Source organism: Nerophis ophidion, linkage group LG25, assembly GCF_033978795.1.
Source record: "Nerophis ophidion isolate RoL-2023_Sa linkage group LG25, RoL_Noph_v1.0, whole genome shotgun sequence".
Classification (NCBI taxonomy): Eukaryota; Metazoa; Chordata; class Actinopteri; order Syngnathiformes; family Syngnathidae; genus Nerophis; species Nerophis ophidion.
This window is the reverse complement of record NC_084635.1, coordinates 8595040-8605946: the sequence shown is the minus strand read 5'-3', so window position 1 is coordinate 8605946 and position 10907 is coordinate 8595040. Positions and strand designations below refer to the sequence as shown.

At 40.3% G+C, this 10907-nt stretch overlaps 1 protein-coding gene across 4 annotated transcripts in view; it reads left to right on the top strand.

Moving 5' to 3' along the window:
• Nucleotides 1-1032: 1032 nt before the first annotated feature.
• The window catches only part of ttc17 (tetratricopeptide repeat domain 17), a 38585-nt gene continuing 28710 nt past the window's right edge, over nucleotides 1033-10907 (top strand). For 3 of the 4 annotated variants that reach the window (XM_061887590.1, XM_061887589.1, XM_061887588.1), the window contains exons 1-2: nucleotides 1066-1269; nucleotides 8356-8445. In XM_061887590.1, coding sequence (XP_061743574.1) covers nucleotides 1120-1269; nucleotides 8356-8445 — 240 coding nt within the window. In that variant the 5' untranslated portion in view covers nucleotides 1066-1119. The other variant, XM_061887591.1, reaches the window with a different exon arrangement.

The following is a 10907-nucleotide window of genomic DNA, read 5'->3' as shown; positions in this document are numbered from 1 at the left end:
TACAATGAAGGAAAGTGTAAGGATGGAAATGACAATGCAGGTATAAATAAACTAGATATAGCAATATAACATATAACATATCTGCGAATATATACACAGTATATTATATATATACTGATATATTATGTCTATAACAGTGGTTCTTAACCTTGTTGGAGGTACCGAACCCAACCAGTTTCATATGCACATTCACCGAATATACAGGCGGATCGGTGCGGCGTCTTCAGTAATGCGGACGTTGTACCGATCCGTTGTGGTGAAGAAGGAGCTGAGCCGGAAGGCAAAGCTCTCAATTTACCGGTCGATCTACGTTCCCATCCTCACCTATGGTCATGAGCTTTGGGTCATGACCGAAAGGATAAGATCACGGGTACAAGCGGCCGAAATGAGTTTCCCTCCGCCGTGTGGCGGGGCTCTCCCTTAGAGATAGGGTGAGAAGCTCTGCCAGATGAGGTGGCTCGGGCATCTGGTCAGGAGGGAGGTGTTTAGGGCACGTCCAACCGGTAGGAGGCCACGGGGAAGACTCAGGACACGTTGGGAAGACTATGTCTCCCGGCTGGCCTGTGAACGCCTCGGGATCCCCCGGGAAGAGCTAGATGAAGTGGCTGGGGAGAGGGAAGTCTGGGTTTCCCTGCTTAGGCTGTTGCCCCCGCGACCCGACCTCGGATAAGCGTAAGAAGATGGATGGATGGATGGATGGATGGATACACTCCTGCTACCACCAAACCCCGCCCCATCTCCCGAATTTGGAGCTCTCAATGTTGGCAAGTATGCTGTACTGTGCAATCAATCAATCAATCAAACTCAGACTTATATCTGTACTGTATTTTATTAAGTTTTATTTAATTTAATTAGATTTTGGCAACTTGTCCAGGGTGTACGCCGCCTTCCGCCCGAATGCACATGGGACAAGCGGTAGAAAAATGGTTGAATTAATTAATCAGATGTTTTATCTGTACTGTAAAGTTCAAATTTGAATGACAATAAAAGGAAGTCTTAAAATGAGTCAACCGGAAATGACGTGACACGCACGCATGCGCAGAACAGATGGAGTGTCCGGTACGTATCTCCTAGTAGAAGTAGTATGAGAGCCCGCTAAGCTGCTAAGGAGACACAGAAATGGCGGACTCCTTTCCCTGTCGAGTCAGCTGTTCGCCAAAAACATTACTCCGGGGGAATATTTTCATCCTGCTCTGCATACTGATAGTGGACTCCGGAGGGGCGACCACCCACTGGGTGGTCACGGAAGACGGGAAAATACAACAGCAAGTATGACAGCTCTCTGGCTAGCTTCTGCTGCTACTTGGTTAGCATCGCCAGTAACACAATGTTGTGCTGGGATGGAGGAAACACTGCGGTGAAACTCGCCTACCGAGGAGTGAATCCCGCACTCTCATAGACGGGCTGGGAAAGGCGTTTTTTATGGGAGAGAGGTCAAGATGACCATTACTGTGAAGGACCCCTGTCAGCGTCTGTTATGCTTGAGTTGTTGTCTCTTTACGACAGGGGTGTCCAAAGTACGGCCCGCAGGTCATTCTTTAACGGCCCCACAGCACATTTTCAAAATCTGATAAAACATTTTTCTAAAGGCCTACTGAAATGAGATTTTCTTCTTCAAACGGGGATAGCAGGTCCATTCTATGTGTCATACTTGATCATTTCGCGATATTGCCAAATTTTTGCTGACAGGATTTAGTAGAGAACATCCATGATAAACATCTGCAACTTTTGATCGCTAATAAAAAAGCCTTGCCTGTACCGGAAGTAGCAGACGATGTGCGCGTGACGTCACGGGTTGTGGAGCTCCTCACATCCTCACATTGTTTACAATCATGGCCACCAGCAGCGAGAGCGATTCGGACCGAGAAAGCGACGATTCCCCCATTAATTTGAGCGAGTATGAAAGATTCGTGGATGAGGAAAGTTAGAGTGAAGCACAAAAAAAAAAGAAAAGGCGACGGCTCCAGGCGGCGGCAGTGGGAGCGTTTCAGATGTAATTAGACACATTTACTAGGATCATTCTGGAAAATCCCTTATCTGCTTATTGTGTAAATAGTATTTTCATCATCATCAACCGTTGTCAGTCCACTGCTGGACGAAAGCCTCAGCATGTTTCTGCCATTTGGCGTACTTTTCATGCTGGTTATTAGCCTACACCTTCCATGCCGGCTTGGTGCGGGTTGGAAGGGGTATTTTATATCAGAGATCCTTCTCCTAGACCAGGGGTAGGGAACCTATTGCTCTAGAGCCAGATGTGGCTCTTTTGATGACAGCACCTGGCTCTCAGATAAATCTTAGATGACGGTGCTTAACACGGTAAGTAATGAATAATTCCGCTGGTAATCACAGTGTCAAAAATACGTTCAAAATATAAAACATTCTCATGCATTTTAATCCATCCATCCGGTTCCTACCGCACCTGTTCAAGAAGTCGCAATAACGGTAAGAAGTATTTTATTTGTTGTTGGTTAGCTTCAGAATAACAATGTTATTAAAAATAATAAGAGACTTATTATACTCTAAAAATGTTGGTCTTACTTAAAAATGCATGCATTTAGTTGTATTCAGTGTTAAAAAAATATATTATATGGCTCTCACGGGAGGAACTCAAAGTAAAGCCGCTGCTCCTTCACATCGAGAGGAGCCAGATGAGGTGGTTCGGGCATCTGGTCAGGATGCCACCCGAACGCCTCCCTGGGGAGGTGTTTAGGGCACGTCCAACCGGTAGGAGACCACGGGGAAGACCCAGGACACGTTGGGAAGACTATGTCTCCCGGCTGGCCTGGGATCGCCTCGGGATCCCCCGGGAAGAGCTAGACGAAGTGGCTGGGGAGAGGGAAGTCTGGGTTCCCCTGCTTAGGCTGTTGCCCCCGCGCCCTGACCTCGGATAAGCGGAAGATGATGGATGGATGGATGGATGGATTGAAATGAGATTTTCTCATTTAAACAGGGATAGCAGGTCCATTCTATGTGTCATATTTGATCATTTCGCGATATTGCCGTATTTTTGCTGAAAGGATTTAGTAGAGAACATCAACGATAAAGTTCGCAACTTTTGGTTACTAATAAAAAAGCCTTGCCTGTACCGGAAGTAGCAGACAATGTGCGCGTGACGTCACTGGTTGTGGAGCTCCTCACATCGTTGACAATCATGGCCACCAGCAGCGAGAGCGATTCGGACCGAGAAAGCGACGATTTCCCCATTAATTTGAGCGAGGATGAATGATTCGTGGATGAGGAAAGTTAAAGTGAAGCACAAAAAAAAAAAGAAAAGGCGACGGCTCCAGTGGTAGCGTATCAGATGTAATTAGACACATTTATTAGGATCATTCTGGAAAATCCCTTATCTGCTTATTGTGTAAATAGTATTTTCATCATCATCAACCGTTGTCAGTCCACTGCTGGACGAAAGCCTCAGCATGTTTCTGCCATTTGGCGTACTTTTCATGCTGGTTATTAGCCTACACCTTCCACGCCGGGTTGGAAGGGGTATTTTATATCAGAGATCCTTCTCCTAGACCAGGGGTAGGGAACCTATGGCTCTAGAGCCAGATGTGGCTCTTTTGATGACAGCACCTGGCTCTCAGATAAATCTTATCTGACAGTGCTTAACATGGTAAGTAATGAATAATTCCGGTGGTAATCACAGTGTCAAAAATACGTTCAAAATATAAAACATTCTCATGCATTTTAATCCATCCATCCATCCGGTTTCTACCGCACCTGTTCAAGAAGTCGCAATAACGGTAGGAAGTATTTTATTTGTTGTTGGTTAGCTTCAGATTAACAATGTTATTAAAAATAAGAGACTTATTATACTCTAAAAATGTTGGTCTTACTTAAAAATGCATGCATTTAGTTGTATTCAGTGTTAAAAAAATATATTATATGGCTCTCACGGGAGGAACTCAAAGTAAAGCCGCTGCTCCTTCACATCGAGAGGAGCCAGATGAGGTGGTTCGGGCATCTGGTCAGGATGCCACCCGAACGCCTCCCTGGGGAGGTGTTTAGGGCACGTCCAACCGGTAGAAGGCCACGGGGAAGACCCAGGACACGTTGGGAAGACTATGTCTCCCGGCTGGCCTGGGATCGCCTCGGGATCCCCCGGGAAGAGCTAGACGAAGTGGCTGGGGAGAGGGAAGTCTGGGTTCCCCTGCTTAGGCTGTTGCCCCCGCGCCCCGACCTCGGATAAGCGGAAGATGATGGATGGATGGATGGATGGATTGAAATGAGATTTTCTCATTCAAACAGGGATAGCAGGTCCATTCTATGTGTCATACTTGATCATTTCGCGATATTGCCGTATTTTTGCTGAAAGGATTTAGTAGAGAACATCGACGATAAAGTTCGCAACTTTTGGTTACTAATAAAAAAGCCTTGCCTGTACCGGAAGTAGCAGACAATGTGCGCGTGACGTCACTGGTTGTGGAGCTCCTCACATCGTTGACAATCATGGCCACCAGCAGCGAGAGCGATTCGGACCGAGAAAGCGACGATTTCCCCATTAATTTGAGCGAGGATGAATGATTCGTGGATGAGGAAAGTTAAAGTGAAGCACAAAAAAAAAAAGAAAAGGCGACGGCTCCAGTGGTAGCGTTTCAGATGTAATTAGACACATTTATTAGGATCATTCTGGAAAATCCCTTATCTGCTTATTGTGTAAATAGTATTTTCATCATCATCAACCGTTGTCAGTCCACTGCTGGACGAAAGCCTCAGCATGTTTCTGCCATTTGGCGTACTTTTCATGCTGGTTATTAGCCTACACCTTCCACGCTGGCTTGGTGCTTGTTGGAAGGGGTATTTTATATCAGAGATCCTTCTCCTAGACCAGGGGTCGGGAACCTTTTTTGCTGAGAGAGCCATGAAAGCCAAATATTTTAAAATGTATTTCCTTGAGAGCCATATCATATTTTTTCACACTAAATTCATCTAAATGCGTGCATTTTTTAAGTAAGACCAGCATTTTTAGAGTGTGATAAGTCTCTAATTATTTTTAATAAAATTGTTATTTATTGCACAGGTGTGGTAGAAAACAGATGGATGTATTAAAATTCATGAGAATGTCTTATATTTTGAACGTTATTTTTAACATCGTGATTACCAGCGGAATTATTCATTACTTATCGTGTTAAGCAATGTAAGCTAAGATTTATCTGAGAGCCAGATGCAGTCATCAAAAGAGCCACATCTGGCTCTAGAGCCATAGGTTCCCTACCCCTGTCCTAGACTAATTGCCTTACTGGGCTGTTGAACTTAGTCTGTCCTGTCTGTTGTCCGCGCCCCATTTACCCAGGGACCCGCTCAGCTTTATGGCGCTGACCGCCCGCCAGTCACAAGAAAGGTGCAAACAGTTCTTTGTGTGCATTTTATAGACGTTAGTTGGGAATCGCTAACCCCACACACAACCTCCCATCTCATGCCTGGATGTAGTTTAACGTCATACCCAGGACACAGTCCTGGGTATGACGTTAGTATTAGTATTTTAGTGAGATTATTAAGTCATACCTGAAAGTCAGACGGCTGCGGTGAACGCCAGTGTCTCTGAGAGAAGCCGAGGAGCCAAGATCACAGCTGCCTTTTTGAGCTGCAGGATGAGGTCGCGTAATCCACTCAAGTCTCCGGTAAGAGCCGACTTAATATCACAATTTACCCATACAAAAACTTGCTGGTTGACGTAGAGAAACATGTTCGCTTGACCGCTCTGTGTTAAAGCTTCACAACAAACAAAGAAACACAGGCTGTGTTTCGGTTGCTAAAGACAGCTGCAATCCACCGCTTTCCACTAACCGCATTCTTATTTGATGTCACCATTAGTAAATGAACAAATTGCAAAAGACTCAGCAACACAGAAGTCCAGAATACTGTGTAATTATGCGATGAAAAGAGACGAGTTTTAGCCGTGAGCGGTGCTGGAAGAACATGTCCGCTACCAACGGTGACGTCACGCGCTCGCGTCATCATTCCGCGACGTTTTCAACAGGATACTTCGCGGTAAATTTAGAATTGCAATTTAATAAATTAAACCGGCTGTATTGGCATGTGTTGTAATGTTAAGATTTCATCATTGATTTATAAACTATCAGACTGCGTGTATCGTGACATGGTCTAAAAATATCGAGATATTAAAAGAAGGCCATATCGCCCAGCCCTAGGTGTAATCTTCAAAATGTACACCCCTAATCCTTTCCGGGTTAATAAAAGCTTCCATTTTTAATCGCAACTCTAATCTGACAACACGGGATGGCAGTGTTACAATATCAATTATTATGATTATTATATTAATTCATTATTCCCTTTTATTACATACTAAATGTAAAGTAAAGTCTATACTTGTGCAAAATAACAAAACTACAATTATCTCTTATTTCCTGAGTTTGTGTACAATTAAAAAAAAAACGACAAACTATTTTGTGATAATAAAAAAACATCAATTTGATCACCGTAGCATTTACCATAGACTGATACTATACTTGTGTCAATCCGTCCACCCTATTTGAAGACCTCTAGCTTAGCAATGCATTTTTGTATACTCCTACGGTGTGTGGCGTAGCCTGTTCAGATATTCATCGTCCTCCAGTGATAATGATGCTCGTAAGAAACAGTTTATTTGCCGCCATGGAGGGGAGGATTAGTGATTTCAAAGCTGTGCTGTGAAGGTACATTAGCTGCTAGCTTGTTAGCAAGGACGATACATTGCTCATTGAGGACTCCTTGGTTCACTTGTCGCTGTCAATTAGAATGTGTCATCAACATGCATTATCACGATATATCGATAGTGTTAAAAGCTCTATCCATCAAATTGATATCGTATATCAGAGGTCACCAACGCGGTGCCCGCGGGCACCAGGTCGCCCGTAAGGACCAGATTAGTAGCCCTGTTCGAAAAATAGCTCAAATAGCAGCACTTACCAGTGAGCTGCCTCTATTTTTTTAATTTTATTTATTTACTCGCAAGTTGGTCTCGCTTTGCTCGAGATTTTGAATTCTAAGAGAGACAAAACTCAAGTAGAATTGGAAAATCCAAGAAAATATTTTAAAGACTTGGTCTTCACTTGTTTGAATAAATTCATTTATTTTTTTTACTTTGCTTCTTATAACTTTCAGAAAAACAATTTTAGAGAAAAAATACAACCTTAAAAATGGTTTTAGGATTTTCAAACACATACAGTATACCTTTTTACCTTTTAAATTCCTTCCTCTTGTTTCCTGACAATTTAAATCAATGTTCAAGTAATTTTTTTTTTATTGTAAAGAATAATAAATACATTTTAGATTAATTCTTCATTTTAGCTTCTGTTTTTTGGACAAAGAATATTTGTGAAATATTTCTTCAAACTTATTATGATTAAAATTAAAAAAAATATATTCTACCAAAAGTAGAAAATCTGTAGAATCAAATTTAAATCTTATTTCAAAGTCCTTTGAATTTCTTTTAAAATTTTTGTTCTGGAAAATCTAAAAGAAATAATGATTTGTCTTTGTTAGAAATATAGCTTGGTCCAATTTGTTATATATTCTAACTAAGTCCAGATTGGATTTTAACCTATTTAAAACATGTCATCAAAATTCTAAAATTAATCTTAATCAGGAAAAATTACTGATGATGTTCTATAAATTGTTTTTTTAATTTTTTCCAAAATATTTGAATTAGCTAGATTTTCTGTTCATATTTTTCGGTTGAATTTTGAATTTTAAAGAGTCGAAATTGAAGATAAACTATGTTTCAAAATATAATTTTCTTTTTTTTCATGTTTTCTCCACTTTTAAACCGTTCAATTAAGTGTTTTTTCATCATTTATCCTCTTCTAAAAACCTTCCGTTTAAGGAAAAAAATGTACAACGGAATGACAGACAGAAATATCCATTTTTTTAATATATATATAGATTTATTTCTTAAAGGTAAATTGAGCAAATTGGCTATTTCAGGCAATTTATTTAAGTGTGTATCAAACTGGTTGGTAGCCCTTCGCATTAATCAGTACCCAAGAAGTAGCTCTTGGTTTCAAAAAGGTTGGTGACCCCTGTCGTATATCATCTGAATCGCACAACCCTACTTCGAAGTTGATCTATGTGTATTTTAGTTTGCTGTAAGATTTGACGTGCGTTTTAAATCTTGACTATACCACTGTCAACGAACAGAACTTGTTCATAACGGGAGGACCGTCTGAGTTTTGGATTTTACGGTGGGTATTGTACAATAACAGGGTACCTTTAGGATCAGTTTAATTGAAAATAAAATATTTATAGGTAGAGGCCTATGCTCCATCAGTTTTGTCAGTCTCCATGTCTTAAGCTCTGTAAACATTAACCTAGTGTATGACTGTGGGTTTGTGTAATCTACATCTGTTCTAGGTAGATTCACCTTTGAATCTCAAGCATCCGCACGACGTGGTGATCTTCATGAGACAGGAGTCTCGGGTTAACTACCTCAAAAAGTTGGAGGTGAGGCGATTGTGACTGTGATAAATATCTCGTCTGTGTAAATCCTGTAATTTGTTTACAACTAGCAGTACAGTCTCAACAGGTGAAAGTCAAAATAATTGACAACAGTTCGTTCATGTCAGCAATTCAACTTCAAATGTAAAACTAATATGTATTATAAACTTATAACTTACAAAATGAGGAATATCAAGCCTTTATTTGTTACAATTTTTATCATCATGTCTTACAGTTTCACGGGCCAAGTGCAGCCTGCGAGACATCACAAATTTAACAGGAAGATTGGCCTGCGGCATGTTTTTGCCTATCTTTAGTAGCCACATACAGATGAGAGTGATATTGCCACCCTCTTGATCTTGACTGTCAATTGGAAGGCACTTTTGCAAAACATTAATTTATTTTTGACCTGATCCAAAAAACTATTGGATCAGGTGATATAACTTTTGCCACACATGGTATAAATGAACTATTACCAACAAATAAAGTCAATGCACGGTCGTACATAACACACCTCCTGCACATTGAACATGGTGTACATGATAAGTTCAAGCACTAAATACAATTTAAAATAACATATATAAATCCATTACAATGCAAAATGGGTGATCTACAAAACACTTTCTTCACACTTTGCCTTGTTTTAGCTGCTTGATGTCTCTTATTGATTACAACATATTAAGGAGGTCGTCAGGGAAGTTAAACAAGGGAGGAGTCGAACTATCACATACTCTTAATATTAAACAGTTTATCGTTTAGACTTCATATTGCATTGCTGTCACAGTCTAATGTGGGGGGGGTTGTTAATGTTAATGTCGACGAAGTTACGTGTTCAGCTTGCTTTAATCAATGCACACTGTAATGTTATTGCGGTACAAATGGTGATTGGTATGTCACAGTCAACGCTCTGCTGTGTGGCGGAAAACATTTGTGTATAGACTAGGACATGCTGCACATAAAACAACACGTCCTGGTTTACGCTGCAATTTAGGAAGCCGTGACATTAATGAATAATATGTTTCTTAACTAAACCGTCAAATCAAGTGCAAATTAAAATACAGCGTCACCACTGTAGTCATCATTTGTGCACATTATAAACTTCTCTGTAACTTTCGCTCCAGACTTCTTCTGTTTTTTTGAGATTGTCATTACTTCCACAAGTTGTTGAAGTGTATTACAACTGAGTGTGTCCCGCTGCGGACCATACAACCACAACTGACAAACATATTTTTTCCTATGGTTAAGAAACTCTGCGATGGATGGATAAATAGGTAGATAGATAGATAGATAGATAGATAGATAGATAGATAGATAGATATATAGTACTTAATTGATTCCTTCAGGGGAGTTCCTTCAGGACAATTAAAATTCCAGCAGCAGTGTACAAAATTGAGGTCAAATTAAAAAAGTAAATAACAGGGGTTTAAATGGAAATAAAATAGAAAATATTGCAATAAGAATAAAAATAACAAGCAACAATAAGAATACAAATATAACAGTTAAAAAACAAGAATATAACAAGAGAAACTAGGCAGTAGTGACCATGTCATGATAATGTATTGCACTGTTAATTGCACTATTTTTTGTTGCAGTTTATTTCAGTGTTGTTATTATTTTGCATCCCCTATCATCCAGTTTCCTCCTTCCCCCAGAGAGGAGTTGTACAGTCTGATGGTGTGTAGGACAAAGGAGTTTTTTTTGTACTACAAATAGCTACAGTAGTTTTTTGTAATAATATTTTATAGCAATATTCAGGCTGCTTCTACATCCAGTGTTACAGTGTCCCCTAATTGTTTGCTAATTGTCCGCTCACTATAAGTGACTTGTTTTCATAGAGCTTGTTGATTGTTTCTCTCAACACTCTCTTGTCATGTAACAGTAGGATGAAGATATCGTCGTTTATGTTGTACACAAAGTTAACAACAGGAGATGTTTATGTCCATGTATCAAAGATAATGCTCAACCGTCCAGATGTAGTCAAACTGAAACATGCCAAACATAGCTTCTGCAGCTTCTCAATATTGTCATGGATAAATGTTTGTCTTTTCTCAGTTTCAGTGTTTTTTAAGGGCGGGATTATGTTGTTTTCTGAGCCTCGCTTAAACGCGCAGGTCAGCCGTTTACATGTTTCTTTTTCGTGCTAATGTGGCAGGAGCAAAATGTAACAATATATTAACTCTTTATTGCTCAAACAACCTTGTTACAAATACTACTCCACCCGTTGGTGAAAATGTTTCTAACTTAAAGCATGACCAAAAACTGAGAGACAGCTCCTATCTGAAATTACATCAGTATGTTAGGTACTCCAAAGTTTAGGTACAATTGTTTTACTGTAAAAGCAAGATGTTTGATACACCACATCGTTTGCTTTGGTTATGATTATGATTTTTGTAAGTCTACCCAAAGTTGTAGCCAGTGGGTATCGGACCAATGATCTCCACTCCAGAAGAGACCGTTTTACTGGGAAG